Source organism: Alosa sapidissima, chromosome 12 (assembly GCF_018492685.1).
Source record: "Alosa sapidissima isolate fAloSap1 chromosome 12, fAloSap1.pri, whole genome shotgun sequence".
In the NCBI taxonomy this organism is placed as follows: Eukaryota; Metazoa; Chordata; class Actinopteri; order Clupeiformes; family Clupeidae; genus Alosa; species Alosa sapidissima.
The window spans coordinates 5,976,306-5,997,736 of NC_055968.1; the positions used below are offsets into that span (position 1 = coordinate 5,976,306).

The following is a 21,431-nucleotide window of genomic DNA, read 5'->3' on the forward strand; positions in this document are numbered from 1 at the left end:
AGGTTAATGCACTTACCAAACTTAAAGTGAAATGAGGGGAGGAGGTGCATCTTAGAGGACTCTTGATTTCATCCTCGGTATTACTTATTTTAAAATAATAATCCAAGTTACTGAGGAAAACCAGACACAGGTGGATTTTTACTAATTATGGCAGCTCCATCACCAATTTACATGAACAGTTGCCTATGCATAATTAGAAAGTGTGGCTTTTGACTTTGCAAACAAGTAGACTAGATAAACAGTGTTCTTTTTATATTCATGCAATAAATGACAGGCACTCACATTGAACAAAACAGGTGTTTGATTTTAATATTGATATGGCCATTTCTTTATTTGCACTGCTATTTCACATCTAACCATGACAATCTATGCATCAACGATGCCAGTGCAATCTTGTGAGAGACTGCTTGAGAGGCTCTGACATAAGTGGAGGATGTTTTTCATGGTGAAATAACAGAACCAAACAGCTTTGCAGGCTGCAAAGCCATTTGCAAAATGTGTATTAGAGTAGATTGCCTTCCTCTGAGGCCAGCCATGATCAGGCATTTGATCAGCCATTTCTGTGTACAGAAAAACAGATTTGATGTCAGACATGAATGGAGGCCTTAAGTTATGTGGAGAATGGCACTGTCGCTGATGATGAGTGGGTTTTCTCCAGGGGAACACAGGTGTAGCGATAATGCTAGTCACTCTCCAAAAGTGTTTGATCATGCTGCTACCAATGCTATGCTCACACTTTTAGTTCGAATAACTGGATGCCATCACTGAATTGTTCTAACATATATTCAAGTTAATGGGGATAACAACTAAAAGAAAATCCATACTGAAACATCTGCCTGAGACTCTTTGCAGTTTGGAGTATCCTTAGTCAGATAGGACTAGCCCAAAAAAAAATAAGTAAAAATAAAACGGGTGTTACAGCTGAACTAAGAGCCAGCTAAGCTTGGGGATACCGACCCAGAAGGATTAACTATGTGGCGGTCCTCCTTGTTGTGCCAGTAAGCAGCCAAACAGTAGATTGTAACTAAACTCAAGCAGAATGGTAAACTGAAAGTTGACATTCATCAGGGTACTGAAGTTTCACAGAAATAAAATCAACACTTGTAATACAAGAGAACACTCCAGTGGCATCCTGGGAGACATCTTAAATTACATTAAGTCACATTAAGCTCTCTGAGACGGGGCAATGTACACATACTCACAGAATCTCTAGTGAAAAACAAAGCATGAGAAAGAAGTTGCTTTGCCGTGTTATTGATTGTCTGCAATATTGATAAGAACAACATTAATAAGCTAAGACATATTCAGTATTTACACATTATATCCTTGTGAGCCCAAGCTAAATAAAACATGCATACTGCCATGTTAACTCCTCCTCAATTGTAATAATGACTGACTACAGTACATTCCCTTTGCAACCTTCCACTTCTTTACACAACCTGACTATTTGACCCTTTCCCCCGTGTCACTGCCATGGAAGGTTAGCTCAGAGCTGGTTCAGGCCTTGGTTGATGTGAAGTGTTTTGGGACAGTTGTGGTTGTCAAAGTAAACAAAGCAAATCAAATGTAACTTTTTTCTACAGTTGATCTGAACACTGCAGTTTGCAGTTTAAGTCATGAATTAGAACAAGATCATGAACTGTAACTGTATTGGATCAGAAATCTAATTATGAAACTTATATATCAATTGATATATATATATATATATATATATATATATATATATATATATATATATATATATATATATATATATATATATATATATATATATATATATATATATATATATATATATATATCAATCTGATATTGCACGAGTTGCTGGTGTGCTGCTCTCTGTATGATACAGTAGAAAAGTACAGTTATCATTAGTATTGCATATATAACTTCTGAAAGAAAAAAGGGGGAAAAAATATGTGTTTCATGTACTGAATGTATTCTTTATTTAAAAGCACCTCTCACAGAGATTGATCATTTCACAATACTGTATGATTTTTAACACACAATCATTCACATGCAACACACACACTTTCTGAACACACCAGCCGACGGCCATCCAAAGCACACATGCATACATACACACACAAACACACACACACATATGCACTTACAAACCCATGTCCCACAAACACCTCATCCACCCACCCCACCCAACGTGTCTTCTCAGGACCCTGACTGCGGCAGAGGACTTCTGAGAAAGCCCACCGCAGTCCCGTGGAGCCAGCCATGAATCTGGGCCGTGCAGTCATTTAACTCCACCATAATTACACTCCCCCCGGGAACGTTGTGAACGGAGCGCTGTTCACTGCTCAGGAGTGACGCCAACACCAGCAACACCCCCCACACCACCACCCCCTTCACACCCACCCACAGTGCCATCCATAACCCTGACAGCACACACACACACCCCCCAGGACACTGCTGGTCTGTCTGCTGTCTGTGTGTTGCATGTGCACACAACATACCTGATCCACAGGCACACTTAGACACAGGCAGAAACTGGATAGAGAGAGAGAGAGAGATGGGCGAATGATCAATACAATGTAAACACTAATGCATAGACTCAGACAAACACCCACACCACACATACACACAAATAATAAGAATGTGTTTGATGCACATGTTTGATACAACAGTTGTCAGCAGGGATGTAGTGGAGGCCAAATGCATGTAAACGCTGTTTACGCACCTCCTGGAAATTCGGAATAGCGTTTACGCACCTCCAAAATTGTGTTTATCCACCTTTAAATTGAGTTTATTCACCTTTAAATAGCATACCATTCATAAACTATTCTAAATTAAGCTTATTTTCGTTTTTCAATTAACCTGGCCTGCGCCACACAGTTTATCCATATTGCGCTGCATTATGGTGTCAGTGACCAATCGTCTTGCGGCAGTCAGCAGGAAGCATCACAGATCACACCGCGTCTCATGTAAATGAGTTTGGATAAATAATGGATTTTTAAATGAATATACACCGATTTCTAAGGGCCTGGACTACAAACCCAAAGTGAGTGAGCCCCAGAAACAATACAAAACTTTTTTTAGGTTAATTTGGTATGCGGTAGATTCATGCCACTGAGTCAACAAGGCGCGGCATTGACATTATTAGGTTACTTCAGACACAAAGTTTCAAGTCAACTCTACTTTTTCTTATTAGCCTATGTTACAAGTAAAATTCAGAATGTAAAGTCAGATAGATACTTTTTATTTCATGCATTCTCTGGCATTTAAGCCACTGAAAGCTAGTGACAAACCGATGTAGCTGGAAATAAAGTTTAATTTCTCATAATTTGCTCATAAATAAAATACAATCTTGGGTACAAAGTCATCAAACTAATTGTGGAGGATGCTACATGGCTTCACATCCCAGACATTGTAAAGTCCTTAGAGAAATAACTGGGCAAGTTTTCTCTGACAGGCTACCATATGAAATGATAGAGGGGGAGTCCCCCTTCCCCTTTGCCCTTTTCGAAATGCTACTGGCACAGAGACGTATTAGGTCAATTAATTAGGTGTAATTAGGCTAGGCTATAGCATTCAGACTGGACTCCTACATACTTAATGCATGCTAAATAAATTGCTATATATTAGTCTGACTGTAAGATTTCATATTTCTTACTTTTTATGTGATTAGGCCATTCTGACATACATACTACATCCTGACATTTTTGTTCTCTCTTTATTGTGATTTAATAAACTTTATAGGCTTCAACCATATTTATTCTTAGATTCATGTAGAACTTGAATAGTCATTGTGTGGCCTATGAGGGAGCACCCAGTGATGCCCTCGGTACCATCAAATGGTAGCCTATAGCGATATGGTCAGGATACACACTGCTATACCTTGGTCCGCCTTACCGATGACCGAGTCGTGGTCCGCCTGATCACAAAATGTATAGTTTACCCACCTATTTTTTACCACTACACCCCTGTCTGAAAGCCCCTAGGTACAAGGGTAAGAAGTATGTTTAATCATACTCCCAATGTTGCATATCAGCCTTCAGCCCTAGAGAATAATGATGGGCTAGTGGAGATCCAGGCATGGCATAGTTCTCAAGATATTCACAGAAAACTGTGTCTGCCCTACCCTCCTTTCAGGGGGTCCAGTCCAGCGGGGAGGCTACAGATCAAAACGAAAAACGATGGTTCCATGCTATCCATGTGGGGTTACGTGCCCACCAAGTTTCGTGTACCCTGGTCTTTCAGTGTCCTGGGAATCCTTGTTGGTGTACGGTCACTAAATGTACACATAAATTATTTTATTGTAAGGCCCCCCATGAACGAAAGTTCACAAAACTTGGCATGCATTCGGAGAGTGTCATAATGATCCTACACTTTCAATTTTGTGCAGTTTTGACCATGTCAGCCAGAGATATTGTGATGAAAACACCTAATTTTTTGCTTTTTAATTTTTAACTAGGTGGCGCTATACATGAAATAAGTGGTAATGGGATGGGTTGACATGCTCCCTTAAGACCAACATACAAAAAAAAGGTGGACCTCCTAGGCCCTACAGTTCTCGAGATATTCACAGAAAACTGTCTCCGGCCACCTACAGGCCAGTTGGTGTATAGTAACATAAATTAATTTATTGTGTGGCCCCCCATGAACGGAATTCCACGAAACTTGGTGTGCATTCAGATGGTGTCATAATGATCCTACACTTCCAATTTTGTGCAGTTTTGACTATGTTAGGTCACAGATACCTGCGATTACAACACCTCATTTTTACTTTTTTGTGTTTAACTAGGTGGTGCTATACATGAAATGAGCGGTTATGGAATGGGTTGACATGGGTCAAAATGGTCCTCCTAAACCCTACGGTTCTCGAGATATTCACAGAAAACTGTGTCTGCCTTACCCTCCTTTCGGGGGGTCCAGTCCAGCTGGGGGGCTACAGATCAAAACGAAAAACGATGGTTTCATGCTATCCATGTGGGGTTACATGCCCACCAAGTTTCGTGTACCCCGGTCTTTCAGTGAAATTTGGACATGCGAAAAATAAAAATAAAAAATTTAAAAAAATCTGACTAAACCTATATGACCGCTGCGCGGCGGTCATAATAACAGCTTTCCAAGTTGTATTGATGAGTCCCTGTCCAGAAATGCCTTTTCATCTTGTATGTATGACAAACTAACACTATTATTAATGTATAGAGTAAAGTATAGCTATTAGTCACACTTGCTACAAATAATACCTTAAATCAATACAACAGTGTAGAGTGTGTCAAGCTTATGCAAGAGGGGCAGCTTGGAGAGAGCAAAAAGATCATGCCCAAACAGTGAGTTTCCAGCCTGGAAGGGAGTAGGTCAGCCTAATCATGTTCATATCAGGTCTGGAAAAGGAAACTGTTTCCTAGGCAAATCTGATCACATCAATCCAAAACCCAGTTCTTTATGTAGTTGGTAAGTGTCACTTTTAAAAAGTGACATAGCAACAGGAGATGTCACGGTCAATCACATTCTAATTATTGTCACAAACACCCCCCCAAATCAACATCTTCAACACCAAAACATCCTCAAGCCCAAGCTTGCCAACCACTGCTTTAATGAAATTGTTAATTCCTCAGGTTGAGCTGCCGCTGAGTGCCTCACATTGAGCAGGTGAAATCAGATTTCTCCTGACAGGCCTGGACTTAAAAAGTGACATAGCAACAGGAGATAACGGAAATGGTCAATGCCATTCTCTGCTAATTACTGTCACAATACGAGTGGAGGGACTTGCCTAAAAGGACTTTGGTTTATTCACCAATTGCAACTTTTAACATTGAAAAATCACACTGTATTATCCACCTTCACAATATGTACACTCATCAACACTCTAGGAACCATTTAATACCACTAGTATTATAAACATTGGACAATAACCTCCACCTTCATCAAACATGTTCTGAATGCCTTTTTTAAAAACCCGCTACCGCATGGCGCAGTCCACCTTACTGTGATCACAGAATTGATAGTTTACCTCTTAAATTTATCTCTTATTTTACCACTACACCCCTGGTTGTTGCCCCCCTCCCCTCTCTCTCTCTCTTCACATTGTTACTGTAGTTCTGACTTTTGGACAGCATTTTCTTGACATTCCAAAATATCTATAGATGTTAACGGCATTTACTGTAAAAACATCCCGTCAAACTGTAACAAACTAACAATTTCAAGGGGAGCATCTGCAATATCTGCTATATCCAAACCTTGTGGAACTGTATGTCACAAACCTGATGCCACAATTCCTATGTTTGCGTGCATGACAGCAGGCATGGCAGAGTTTAAACGTGTGCCAATCCACAGAAACCATAACCGAGACTGGACTTTCCAATGCTTGCCGCATTTTGTTACCACAACTTACATGGAAATGTACAGTAAGGTCCAAACAGCCTGAGGAGATGATGGAATGATCCACCATTTTGTATTATGAGTGATCTTTTTTGCAGCACACTGTTCAGTGTCTACAATATCCTGAGAAAAAGAACAATTCTTCAGCCTCAGGGTCAGAGGGAGGAGAGAGAGAGCGAGAGAGAGAGAGAGAGAGAGAGAGAGAGAGAAAGTAAACTCAGAAAGTTGGAGTGTAAAGCCCTCACTCTGTCCCAAAGAAATTGATTTTATCACATTGTGACCTTTAGAATTTGTAGTGAATGCTGTGGTGACCTACAGCTTCACCGGCAGCACAGGCACTACTGCGTCCCCTCCAGATGCAGCCCCGTTCACACACCAACGCCACAGCCGACAGCAGCGTGGACGCACGGCAGCGACGTCATTCAGAGTGCCCGCACTTCCTGGAACCATTTTTACCGTGCCACACAGTAATGATAGAGTGACATAACAACGCTTTTTATTTTTCCTTCTAGGAGCTTTGAACTTTTCCAAGCAACCTGGATCACAATGTTAAGAAAAGTGGACAAATTGTGGCCATTTCTGAAAATACAGATCCATCTGTCGCTGTTCTCTCAGTTTCATTTTAATGTCCATCTGTCTCCCTCGGCCTCTGAGCTTGGTCCTGTGAGGTTACACTACATTTTCAGAGAGCATTTGCACATTAAGAGGTCTATGATGTTATGTAATGCGGGTCTGTCCATGTTGTTTGCACCCCACCCCACCCCACCCCCTACACTCTCAGTCTTCCTCTCTCCTCTTATAAAGTTTTTTTAAGCAGATCATTATCATATAAGACCATAAAATATTCAAGGAGGACAATTTGCTATTTTGGAATGATATAGCTCAGATGTTCTTTTGGAATACATTCACATAAATGTTTGTACAGTAAGTGAACATACTGAACAAGTGTAATATCCTCTACAATAAACTCCCTAAAGCATGCTAAAGCTTCCAGCATACTTTTATCACATTTCAAGAGTAATTATTCCATTACATCTTCGGTGGTTAATACTTCTGTGGCAGAAATATACAAGGACAGATACAACATACCGGTATGATAAGCATTTTTCTGTAATCAGAGGAATAAAATGACAAGTGCACCCTTGCAAAAGTATTTAAACTTGTTGTTGTATGTGACCTCATTTTATTGGAATAAGCAATGGACTGGGATTATATGTATCCTGACCATCTTCACACAGGAGTATGTGGCTCTTGATCACACATTAGCTGAGGAGACTCTGATTGTGTTCCTTCAAATGTGAAGTGTAACGACATCGTTTCAGAAGAAAATATATAGTGCTGTAGATTGTAGGTCTCTTGATATGGCTCTAAACCATTTTCTAATCCACTTTTACACTCCCATCCAGGTCTATTAATCTGGAAAGCAGATACTTATCGCCTTGGTTATTTATGCCCATATAAATGAGCTGACATATGGGCTGGATTAAGCATTGGCCAGGCGTAAGGTTTATAGTTCAGGTTTATGATTTAAGTCAGAGTTCACCAGAGACATCAGTGTAATGTCCTCTTTTAAGCCCCAGCGAACTCAGGATTTGGAGACAGGATTCAGTTGTGAATGCAGATTTCTGGTCTCTACCTCTTAAAGTGATTTCAGTTTTGCACTTTTTTGCTTTTCCATTTTGCTGAGTCTGAAGGTCTCATCCAAAGTAATTTGTTTGCATTGTTAATCAGCCACGGCCTAATGGTTTTAATTAATAGAATTCTGAGTATGACAAAACGAAATTTGCACGGTAACCCCCCCGAGCTATGCCAACAAGCATCCACAGACAACCTGCCTTACTATTCTGGTTGGTGTTAGCTGCCGACAAGAATGTACTTAATGAAAGTATTGCGGTATGGTTTTATCAGTTCAGCTTCATGAAGGAAAACACACAGTGGATGGATGAAAGAATGACTGCACCACCTTGAGCCTTAAGGCAAGGTCTACATTATTTATGTAATCAGCCATGTTGGCCTCACCTAACACCCTGCTTCGCAAACACATCCCTTGGTTACTGTGCAACTCCCACTCAAGCAGTTTGTCTTCCTTTCCCTACCACACTGATATTCTATGCTTTCACAGCTTTCACAGTTATTTTTTTTTTCATACCAGTCAAGCAGGAAAGGATTAATTAGTGACAGCAGTACAAGTCTCAGTTGCAAAGGCAAAGGCTAAGCAATGTTCAGCACAAGCACGCCCTGCCTCCCTCTCAAAGACTGTCTTTCTTTTTTGTCCTTATGCCATCCGGAGCTTGACTAAAGCATATGTAAGTAGTAGTCCCATCAGCATGCAGAACATCACATTCACACGGTGAAATTATCATCCCCCAAGATAAAGTGAACTAGTTCTGTGCATTGAGATGTCTTTGCCGATTACAGACCGAAAAATAAGGAGCAACAGGGGACCAATCAGAGAATACCTGAAAACTGGCAGAGTATGTGTTGTTTGTGTCTCTGGGCAATTTTTGTGTCGTGTCTGTTTGATGGCAATAAACATTGGAATAAAGGTTAAGTGCAATGCTTCTGTCTCAAGTGCACAAGTTTAACTTTCAAAATATTGCCGTGACATGGGAGAGAGGGCTGCATTTATTCATGTTTGTGGCGATGATACCATTTCCCACTCCATTTTCACTTTGAACTGGCATGGAGTAAACATACTCTCAAGGTCCTTGGTAATCACAATGAATATGGATGAAGAGGTCTCATTAATAGCAAAAGACACAACTGCAGCATTAAGGGCTGGGCATAAAAAAGCCAAATAGCAGTGCTTCAATGCAGCCTTCCTTAACACACAATATATGGCCCACAACAACACTGTTCTCCCAAAGCTTAGCGAGGATATGTTACAGCTCCTTGGAGTCAGAACACAAATAAGAACAGAGCTAAAGATGGGAAAAGATTGTTGCAATGCGAGTATTTCACACAAATGTACTGAGTGCTAGTCGTATAGGAGCCATTTACTGCGGCATGAGATGGATCTTAATGGAGTCCTAATAACTCAGGCCTGTGGTCTTTGTAAATTTCACTTTGTCTGGTACATAATGTGCGCACTAAGGCCAGGGGTTGGGAGGGTGGGGGGGGGGGAAGGAGTGCTAAGCTGAAGGTGGAGTAAACACCTTATACAGTATGCATCAGGGGGAAACCATATGCACACAGGGGAAGGCTACGTCTGCTCTTCTGTCCATTCACACACTCAGCCTGTGAGTAGAGGAACCATTTCCCAAACCAATTAGTGATGGAAAGTCATGGACACGGAGCCATCTACACAACACAGCCTGGCTGAACATTCAAAGTAGAGCTAACTCTTCAAGAGAGGCTATTGTGTTGTTGTGACAAAACCCTCGGCTACCTCCATACTGCACATTCAGAAAACTAAAGAGTAAAACATATGCAAATGCATATAGGCCTGGCCTACTATATATATAGCATATGTGGACATATCAAGCGAAATGGCGAAAAGCGAAATTTTCTTTTGTACAATAGATACTGTTTCCATACAGAGAAAACACCAGATGGTGTTTATCAGTATGTTAACTGGAATGAAGCAAGGATTGTCAACCCATTTTGGTGTATAAAATACTAGTTGAAGTACATGGTCCAATGGTAAACACCACAAAGTGCATTCTCCTTTCCCATTCCATGTGTATTATAGTGTAATTTTCTTTGTGTCTACTCTGTCTTCCATTCAACAAGAGATAAATGCTGCACTCAAAGTGTTCACACTGTGTTCAGCATTACATCCTGAAAATGTCACAACTAGAGACTATTACCACTCATTCACATAAATTTTCCTTTTTGTGCACAAAAAACATTAATACAAGTTTCAGTCATTCTTCTTGATACTAGAAGGCAAAGACAACATGCACTCATCAGAGGAATGACTTGGTTGAGAGGGGGAGTAGGGCTGAATCATAGCATTTAAATAGGCTGGTGCCACTGCAGTGGCTATCTGTCCTATAGGCAATAGGGAGAGATTTAGATTTAATTCTAGCAGCAAAAGGCAGCCAGTGAGGGGTGACTTGGAGAGGAGTTATATGTGACCTCTTTTGCTGATTAAAGACCAAATGCCCAGTTTTATTCTGAATCACCTGCAATGGTCACACTACACATGCAGACAGGCCTGTTAAAATAACGATACAGATGCAATAAAACATATTAGAAATAACCAGGGCCTGCGCAAGAAGCTATGTAGCATATTGTGTGAGAAAATATTTAATAATCCAAATATTATGGTAAACTGTCAAGACTTTAAGACCGAAACTATATGCTCAGAGAAATTTAGATGGTCATCAATCATAGAACCCAGGTTTTGTGATGGGGTTGGGGTCAATGATCCAAATTGGATGTTAATATTTTGTGGAATAGTGGGATTAGCTGGCAATACCAGGAGCTCAGTTTGAGTTGAAGAAGACAATCCCTCAGATGAGTATCATCCACAGGACAGTGATACCAAAGACATGAGAGAACCAATGTGAACAGATCATGTCACCTATTGGACACCTGAAAATGGCAAAAGGAAAATAGGAGGGGTCCAAGTATTGATCCCTGAAAAAGAGGTGGTGAGAGTGACACTTTTCCCTGCCAAGACACTGAATGAATGTACACTGAGGTAAGATTCAAAGCTTCTGAGTACTTTCCCCAAAATGATGATCATGATCATGATCATGATGATCATGAAAAGGGCAGTTTCAGAATGACCTCCAGACTGCTTTGTCTACCAAATTAATCTGAGACAGGAAATTAGAAACTTTCTTGACAATCTTGTCAAGAATATTTGACAGAAAAGAAGATATGAGACAGATTGGATTGGTTAAGTGAAACTTAAAATCAAATGAAGCGAAATTGAAATGATCTTACCCTAATAGTTTAAACTTTAAATTCAATTGAAATGGAACTGTGAAGGAGATAATAATGACTTGGGGATGTTTTACACAAAATAATGCCTACAATTGGCATTTACCAAACACCAACACTTGCAGTTGCAGAATAATTTATCGAACCCAAATCCATGTCCAGCAACCCTCCAGAACCAAAGGGCCTTGCAAAGTGAAGAGCAGGGGCCTACACTTAGCATAATATGCCCGACAACCACTGGAGACCAAGACATATTTCACCTTTTAGTACTTGCAGATTCCAGTAGGTCTCACAGATGATGACTCAGGACCATCAGACTACAGGAAATGAAACAAAAAAAAGTTAAAATAACACTAATGGAGCAAGCTCAGATAGATAGTTTCCCAAAGGAGTATCAGACCTTCAGACCTTTGATGCTGGCAAGCCAGCTGTCTGCTTTCACTCTGACCAAAATTAGATTACGGTGTTACACTTTAGTGTGTATGGAGAAATCTATTATGCTACATTCCTCTGCCCTGAGGCCTTACTCACATCCTAAAATTGTGTATCTTGTATCCGATTCAAGCTTTTAGCTGCCTTGCTAGCATAAAGAGCTGCTGTACCGAGTTTCCCTCTCATAACAAAAATGACAAGGATGCTCAATGGATACTGATGGGGGAAACAAGCTCAAATGTTGAGTCAAGTTAAAAAGTTAAAAACGCATGCAGATATTCATTCAGAGCATATTCATCTCCCATCCCTGCCCCAGAACTAACCTGGGAACTACATCAGCAGAGTGTAAAGAAACACAGGAAGCTCAAACATCAGAACCCTTAAAGCAACACCAAAGAGTTTTGTGTACCCTAAAATAATGTTTCCAAAATCGTTTCAGTGGTTCATCAACTTGTAACAGGGTGAACGGCACTTCTGCATTCGCTTCACAGCCCTCTATCGGCTATAACCGCACTATGTAAGTTTGCCAGATCGGGTAGCGGATCTGTAGTTCGATGGAATGAGACATAAGAAACTACAAATTTGACTTGCATCTGATGTCGCAATACATCATACTTTCATAAATCGTGCAACATATTCTACCTTGTCTATGGACATCGTTATTTGCAAAGCCGGTGCTGGATAAACAAATAGCATGCGTGTGACAGAGGGAAAGTTCTTTGGTGTTGCTTTAATGGGAATAAGGAGCCTTCACACTCTGATGAGAGGTGCATTCAGAAGTATTCACACAATGTTCAAATGCACAATGTTAAGGTCCTTGAACCCTTTTACATTCTCCTTTTTATTATCAAGTGAGTCAGTGTGCAAAGTAGCCTATGGCACGCACACTTTTTTGCTAATTGATGACATGAAATTGAAAATGTTAATTGTTCAATTGTTATTTATTTATTTATTTATTTATTTATTTATTTGTTTATTAAGAAAAGCTATCGCCTACAACAGTTGTTGAGTATCTTATTATTTTTTTTATCAAAAACAGTCATAGTGAGTGCCAGACAGTGTCAGTCACTGTGATTTATATTACATTGTCTTATGTATCTAATTGTTTTAGATTTTAATTGCATTGCCTATTCTTTTTCTTCTTCTTCTTCTTCTTCTTCTTCTTATTATTATTATTATTATGACTATTATTTGAAATACATAAACAAATTACTGAAGAAATTATTATTAAGAGAGAAGGATGAAGCACTCCATCAGACACCAAACCTTCTAACACCGAAATTTCATCAACAAATATTATCAACAGAGATAGACTTGGATAACCTAGGCCTACTCCAATGAGCTGCTTATTCGAAATAACATGGCCTATGTTAGAACAAAATAGCTTCGTTTCTATCAAAGACTCTAGACCAGGCTGTCAAACATAAGGCCCGGGGGCCAGATGAGGCCCACCAGCAGGATTCATGCGGCCCCCCAAATGTTTTGGGTAGGAACAAAGAGTATAGAAGTAACTATACTCTTTGGTAGGAGAAAAAAAAGATATTCACATTCAGTTTTTAGGCCACAGGTTCTCAAACTTTTATATGCCCCCTCTAACCATTCTACAGTGCCATACCTAATAGCGCCTATGTCTTGCCTACTACCACTACTATTACAGGGATTGGTGATGCACTGACTCAGTTTCCCACAACTCTGCAATTTCAATTACACATGAAACAATGTGAAATATTTTCAAAGCTATAAAATTCTCGCTCAGTTTTGTACAAACACACAACCTCAGGTTTTCCTCATCCTGCTTTGAACACAGTTGTGTTGCATTTTGGGTACCATCAGCGTGGAAAGTTACCTAAAAGATAACGTTTTAATGCGCATTCGAGAGTTTGGTGATATTCTTGCATTCTACGCAATCGTCACTCTTCAACATAGTAAGCTGTTCCTGTATATCTAAAGAGAAATGTTGTAGGCTACGTTGCGTTGCAGAGAAATGGATCCATAACAGCATTAATTCCGATGTAAACATAGCAAATAACTAAAGTCGTTATATTGTAGCCTATTTCTGGAGGTTTCTTTGGAAAGTTGAATCCGCATTGAATCCGCAAGTTAAGTGTTTGTAGGCCTTATACTAAGGCTGTGTATTGATGTTGTGACAAGCTATGTTGTTGAAAGAATGTTAAATGAATAAATATCAGAACAAGAGGCTTTTGCGCAATAGCCAAAATATAATGCGCTTTTACTGTAGCCTAGTAGAGTTTGCGAGGTGGAAAACAAGAGGAAATAATAGCTTTTAAAATGTCAATTTAAATTGTAGCCTTATAAAATGCACTAGTGTGCATTTTAAATCCGAAATAATAAGGAATGTGAGGAGGCTGTTATTAACTTTAAAGAGTGCATCTACAGTTGAAACTATCAGCCTTTGACGCAAATTTAATAGCCATGCCCGGTACAGGATGTGTGCTTTAGTTGACAGCATGGTAACTAGATTTTAATCGGTCAACGGAAGCAGCTGTCCGTTAATGTTCATGCTGATTTTGCAACTGCGAGGTCCATGGCAGGCGCCCCACAGAAATGTTTCATTTTGCGAGTGAGATGCACGCTGCCCCCTCTGCGGCGCGTTCGCCCCTAGTTTCAGAGCTGTTCTAGGGCCGTGACTGTGGTAAACAAACTATATCCTAATAGAAAACTGATAGCTTTCCTAGTTAAATGTTATAAGCTAGGCCTATTAGCCTACACAACATAAATTGTGCTGGCGACCCAAATAAAATCTCCTGCGAACCAATGGTCTAGAGCGCTCTAGAATCTTTGGTTTCTATGAGGGGAAAACATTCCCTTAAGATTGTTATTCTACGAACTCTAGGGAACTTCACTGCTTTCAAACTGGGCATCCGATTTCAAGAATCGTATTTTTATCATTAGAAAACAAACATGTATAATTCATCAAGAAGAACTGCGGGGTAAGCAAATAGGCTACTTTCTGAGTTAGCAGTTGCGACATTACTGTACAAATACATCACTGGCAGCATCACTGTTTTTGTGTGTTAATTAGGCAGTCCTAGCTTTGACACGTTTACTTAATTCCAAACATTGAAGACCTTGATGCTCTAACGTTAGGTAACATTATGAGATCCTAGGTTGCAATGATGCTTACTATAGCTTTGTTATGTTTATATTTGATGTTTATATTTTTATGATCTCTTTCTGGCTGTTGTGGCTGTAAGAGCAGGCAAGAACTTACCTGCAGCCAGTGTTCTTGTCCACAGTCTGAAGGCTTGGACTGAATTATAAACGAATTGCTAAATAGCCATTTATAGCAAAATAGCATTAGTGGTTGTAATTACTGTAGGCCTACCCTACTAATATCTTAACTGAAAAGAGAAAGCCTACTCAAATCTGCCCTTTTAGGCTAAGCCACTCAATTGAACTAGATGGACTACAGAATGAATTCCTTATTATGCAGAATAATACTAAGTTACTACTTACTTAATACAATCAGTAGTGAAAATCCAAGAATGTCTTGCATCATAGGCTACAATGACTGAATTTTTCATCTTGGCCTTGGTTAAATCCAGGAAATGTAGGCTGAGTGATGCATAGGTGTACAGCAGTCCAATTATGAAGTCTAAATACAGTTAGCATTAAGATGGGAAGGTCAGCTAACAGCTTCCAGTCTTTTTTTTTTTTATTTACTAGGTTTTATTTACTAATGTATTAATTTAGCTTTGTATATGGCATCCCTCTGTCTTTTACTGCATTATGGGGACCTCAAGGCAGATACATGACTTTGTTTTAATATGCTAAGCATTTGTATCATATTCACATGCTTAATCTCTCTCAGGCACATCACGGCAAATTCTACTAAAAATCCAGGGCACTCGGGACCATCTAAAATAACAAATCGCGGCATGAGCACCGAGAGTGAAGATCAGAGAGAACACTTCCAGACAACACCTAGGGAAAACAGCCGAAACAAGAGGAAGAGGAAGAGGAGTGGCATCGCTGGGCCTGAGAGGGCAGACGCAGATGGCAGGAGATCAGGAGATGGATGGGCAGAGGAGAAGAAAGCCCAGGATAAAAACGGGACCCCCATTTCTCCTTCCCCCTCTGCTCTCCTGCAACGCATCCCTTTAAGAACTCTGGAGGAGGCCGAGGCCAAGCTGGTGTTTGGTGGTGAACACGACATTACCCACAAGTCCTCACAGGCCCCGGCCCGCACTGGCTCACAATTAATGTGTCAGCCAGCTGAAATACTGGGCCCTCGAAGTGGACCTCATCTCAGCTCTCTGCCTCAAATTGACAAATGGCTGGATGTAGCCTTACAGGATGCCGACTCATGCTACCGACAGAAGAGATATGACACCGCAGCCAGCCGTTTTACCACAGCACTCGAGGTACTTTATATTCAAATTAAAATGCACCTCCGTCCACCCTTTTCATTTAATTTATTTTGCTTTATATTTCTGAACAAATAGATTACATTGTTATTTATTATTTCAATTTCTCAACTGTGGCTGCAAAAAAGTGGTTTATTTGCCTAAAGTTGTCAATAAAAGGGGTTATTCACCCCAGAATCTAGGCCTACATTTTGTCATTGGTGTCATCTTCACACCAATAGAACAAGAAATTGTGTTTCTTTATTAAACTATATATGTTCAATAAAAAAGTGTTGTAATGCTAGAGCACAGATCTTGAGAATGGAAGGAAATTGAAGGGAATTTAGAGCTTTAGATCTAGATCTATAGGCCTAACTCACTTTGTTCACTACGGACAGGGACAACTTATATTGCCCTCCTCTGACATAAAGATGACTGCAGAATTAGATTTTTAGGTGTTCTGGCCTAAAAACTGTCCCTTTGATTTCAAATCAGGCCTATCATTGGAGGACTAGGCTCTATGCCACTCTTGAGTTAATCTATTTGTGCGGAATGTTGTGGGATAGGCCTTTCATATTGGTGGGTTTCATTCTGTCTGGGTGCAGTTTTCAGTAACTGTATTGGTTTTGTTTGTGGTGTTTTGCTTTCATTTAACAGATGGCACAAAATTATAACATCAGAATGTCATTTAAAAACTGGGAAAATAGTACATTAGCACTTCCAGACAAAATGGTGTTTTTAGTTTGTATCCAACGATACAAAGTGAGAAAAAGCCATAGAGCAATGTGTTAAAAATCTGATGTGAAAAGACTTCTAATACAACTTGAAAACAATGTATCTAAGACTACCATGAAAGACACTCTGAATCAGTTAATTAAAGCGTCAGGTATGTCTCTGCATCTGAGATATGCTAATGGAAATGAATCCAGGAGGCCTTGTCACTAACATTCTGAAGGAATTCCTTTAATTGCTTCATTTTTGCCCAGGGCACTGTACGGGTCTCCACAGTCACTCAGTTAAGGTCCGATGATCAATCAGTTGTGGGCTTGCAAAGTTGAAAGAGCCGGGATGCATTTAGTGCTTGTTATTTAATAGAGGGATTTGAAATGCGTTGCAGATGTTATTGGCAGATTCGGAGCTAATTAAATTCGAGGATGCTGTTTCAGTGTGATAAACGCGTTGACATTCGTGGGCCAAGACCTCATTCATTTGCGTCCTCCCTGAGACGCCTCGCATTCTTTTAATGGAATAAAGTGCAGGGATCAATAGCACTGAATGATAAATTAGTCCAAATGAGAAAGAGCGTTAGAGCCAAGCTGTTCTGTGGTGACATACTAGTGAAGTATATTTCGCCCATTTGTCACAAGCATTTCAACTTCTTTGTTGAACACTTTTTCTCCACTTGAAAAGATGTGGAAGCTGGGTTGCAGGACCCCAGCAAATTCCCTGCTTTGTCAACAAGACTATTTTATCTTGAATGTCCTCCAGATCTATCAGACTTGTCTGCAATGCAGATACGGTGTAAGAAGGATTGTCTAATAATGGCTTGGAATGTGTAGTGTTGTTGAAGTGAAATGAAGTTTCTTCTTTATTTAAATGTCAGTCAGTTGTATGGAAATCAGATCAGAAGTACCACAACACCACAAGTGACTATACAGTAGGTTTGATTTGTTTTCCCAAAAATACAAATACGGCATTTATAACTTTTTTCTTACCCCATGCCCTCTCTCTCTCTCTCTCTCTCTCTCTCTCTCTCTCTCTCTCTCTCTCTCTCTCTCTTTCTCTCTGCAGTTGTGTTCCAAAGGTGCAATCTGGGAGAAACCCTTTAATGCTGATTATGAAGACATCTCCATGCTTGTCAGCTTTATTGAGTCCCGGCTCGTTGCATGCTACCTGCAAATGAAGAGGCCTGACAAAGCACTCAGACACTCCCACAGGTAATGGGTTGGGCCACCGAACAAAAGACAGGGTGCTGTGGGACACTCGGGAGGAGGGGGGCAGCACATATTCATTGGACCCTGAGAGCAGGATGTGTAGGCAATAACTAGAAGAAGGAGCAGGAAGCCAACATGTGAGTTAAAGGAAAATTCCCTTTTCTGGTTTGTTTTGGATGAACTAGAGTGGTGGACACCGAAATTTTGATGATTGGTCCTGTCGAGACTTTTCTGACTCGTTTTGAATCGCCTTTGACTACTCAGAGTGGCTGCCAACAGGCATGCTCAAACATGTCCTAAAACAACCCTTAACGTTCGTTTTCAAAACTGTGCAACTCACCAGTGGTTAGTGGTGTTCGTTGATTATTAAAATCAAATATATCGACGCAATGTATGATTTCCAGCCGTCTTATTTGCTATTATGGAACAATTTTTTCAGACACCTCACAGCCGCGTATAAACTTCCGCTCAATATTTGAACCTGAAGCATAGACGGTGGCGCAGTAATATCAGATACTTTCTAATGAGGAGACACAGCACTCAAAAAATCCTCCATAGAACTAATGGGGTTAGTTTGTAACGGCAATATGGCCGTTGTCTATACATATCCCACCCCTTCCTCGGCAAAACGTCGACATGTGAATACATTGAACGATCATATGGTGTGTTGTGAAGACATCTTCCAATCATGTGTTCGCTGCTGGAGCAAGATTGGTGTCGTGAAGCCTTGCACACGTGCATTTCTGCTGAATAGGATGCCCGATGAGTGCCCAAAAGGCGTTGCTACTGTATATGGCCGCCGAGTGGAGGGACTTGCCTACAGTGTTGCCACAGTTACCTTGAAAAAGTAATCTGATTACTGATTACTGATTATTCCTTTCAAAAGTAACTTAGTTACTTTACGGATTACTTGATTTTAAAAGTAACAAGTTAGATTACAAGTTACTTTATTAGTTACTTTCAGCAGCTGCCGACAACACCCCCACCGCCTCAACATAAAAATGATAACCGGTTTTGCCAATACTCACTATACAGGAAGTGCATTTTAACAGTAATGTCAGCAATGTATAGCAGACATCCCAACCTAACCTACTTAGATACTGAAATTCAGATGTTTGTCCAATAATGTCTAAGTACACCAGATAAGGAAGGCCTATTAATAGAAATTGTTATAGTAAAATATGTAGATTTTTTTGTAGATTTTTTTTTCATGTAGCCTTGGCAACTAGCCATCTTGTATAGGCCTGAGTAATATGCAAATGAAATTACACTTGTTAAACTCACCTCAACAAGTCTTTTGCAATCATTTAACCCGCCGTGAGCAATGCTAAAGTCACTGTTACAAACAGTGCAGTGTGCAAGACTATCATTATGTTTTAATCTTATGAGACAATTGGGTACACTTTTGTGTAGTCTGATGTGAAATGGGTCTTAAATCTTCCTTTTTGAGGGGCACTGCCATGACGCTCCTGTTCCTAGATACACTGACTGAACTGATTAATTAAGTTTGGGAGAAAAGAGATATAAACACACCTACACTGAAAACTGATTGGTTGATTTAGCAAAACAGACCAGGATGCTCTCTGTCTTGGATGCGCTTCAGGCACAAACGCACCACTCCTCTCTCTCTCCCTCTCCGTTGTGTGCGCGCGTTATGCATTTGAAGTCCGGTCTGGCTTGCGTGCTCTTGTTCGCTCTAGGTTCCGGGAGATTTTATGTAATTTGCGGACGTCATGGAAGCTGCTATCAATATGTGGGAGACTCCCAAAACTTCGGGAGACTTGGGATGTCTAGCTAGACAGCACTTTGTCGCCAGCACAGAATGTATGTTTAGCTGACACAAACTCAAAGTAATGACTGATGAAATGTGCATCTCTCTCTCTCTCCCTCCATTGTTGTTTACGTTTGTGTCGCTGCGTGGTTTTACACGTGAATTGTGCTCATGCTGAAAACGTGAGCATAGCCTACATGACATTAATCCCCAAGACAAGAAGAAAGCAAAGAGTAGGAAGATACATGAAGATACCATGGCAATGAGTCCTGTTCCCTGTACTCTCCATAGCTGGGGTGTTCTGGAATGTATGCCTGTGCTTTTGGGTTCTGCAGTAGGGCATGGCGAGGGGAATACTGTTATGTGTTATTGACCAGTCTGTCCAAGCTGCCTTATCTGCAGCTTGTCAGCAAGTTTGTCTTACTGTACAGTGATTCCTGTAAACCTTGCATTTCCATTCAGTCGGAAAGTTTCCCCTGTTAGACCATCACTGTAACTCACCTTGACTTGAATATATCACCCTTGACAGTAGTGAGTACTTATTTGTGGAATCTGCCGTGTTCATTCAGTTCATTGATTAGGACAGTTTGAATAGCAGACTCATGTTTTGAATAACAGACATGGTAATGAAAGACCAAATATGCCATTTAAAACTCGGTCAAACAGTTGAGCCCTCCCCCACAGTGTTATTCAGCACAGCTTCTGAATAATCTCTTACAGAACCATTGCATGGATGGTATACTCTATACAGAGATTTGCAGTCCAACAGTACTTGAGTTGAGTTCTGCAGTGCAAGGCAGTTAGTCTTGTCAAGGTTGTCATTGTTTTGCGTGTGCAGTCCAGCTAGAAGAGTACACATTCTGTGTGAGCTGCTGTCAGAGTTTCATTTGCAGACCTTGTGGTGTTGATTGCCATGTGATTATGTAGAGTTGGTGTAAAGCCATGGTATCACACAAGGCTTGGCACAATCGGGAATAATAAATCAAACTGGCACAACAGAGGCGAAATATACTCCCAATCTTTATATAGCGGGTTATTTGTCACTTTCATGTCAAGAGACTAATTGCCACTTTATTCAATACCATGTTTTTTATGTTCCATAGTGCTAAATGGTAAGTGTCAGAAAAGTCATTCAGAAATTGAGACATGATTTTAAACTTACACCGGATCCTAACTGCACGTGACGTAAGCGAGTGTCAGCGATAAAGTGAGTTTGATGACTTTATTTTCAATTATAATGTCCTAACTGGCACCAGTGCTGTGCAGTGCTGCAAAGATTTGAGCAGAACGTTTGTCAGACACCCTGTTTCTGTTTCCTTTGCGTCGCTTGCATTGTTCTGCTATATTGAACGAGAAATATGCCGCAACAGGGTGGTATATTTAATGAATTCATTGTGGACATAGAGCAATCAATGCTACATGACAGTCAGACACTTGCAGTAAGGACAGCTGTTAGCATCACTTTGGCTGTCTGAAAACATCATTTTTCAAGTAACTACTGCAATTCCTCATTTAATCTTGGCGGCATTGCTCTTGTTAAATTAATTAATGAGTCAACAACTCAACAATTACAATGTTTTTTTCCCTCCTTGTACACACTTGTCTTTGTTGTATTCAGTATACCACATTTACTCAGGAGGTAGATTTTTATAATGTTTTGTTTGGAGGCTTTTCCTTGCTTGGTTAGGATAACAT

At 40.3% G+C, this 21,431-nt stretch overlaps 1 protein-coding gene across 3 annotated transcripts in view; it reads left to right on the forward strand.

The window, feature by feature from the left end:
- Nucleotides 1–14,461: 14,461 nt before the first annotated feature.
- Nucleotides 14,462–21,431, forward strand: part of LOC121678131 (spermatogenesis-associated protein 16-like) — a 47,427-nt gene continuing 40,457 nt past the window's right edge. For 2 of the 3 annotated variants that reach the window (XM_042057355.1, XM_042057356.1), the window contains exons 1-3: nt 14,462–14,615; nt 15,497–16,049; nt 17,823–17,968. In XM_042057355.1, coding sequence (XP_041913289.1) covers nt 14,587–14,615; nt 15,497–16,049; nt 17,823–17,968 — 728 coding nt within the window. In that variant the 5' untranslated portion in view covers nt 14,462–14,586. Of the gene's footprint in view, nt 14,616–14,707; nt 14,773–15,496; nt 16,050–17,822; nt 17,969–21,431 lie in introns of all 3 variants that reach the window. The other variant, XM_042057357.1, reaches the window with a different exon arrangement.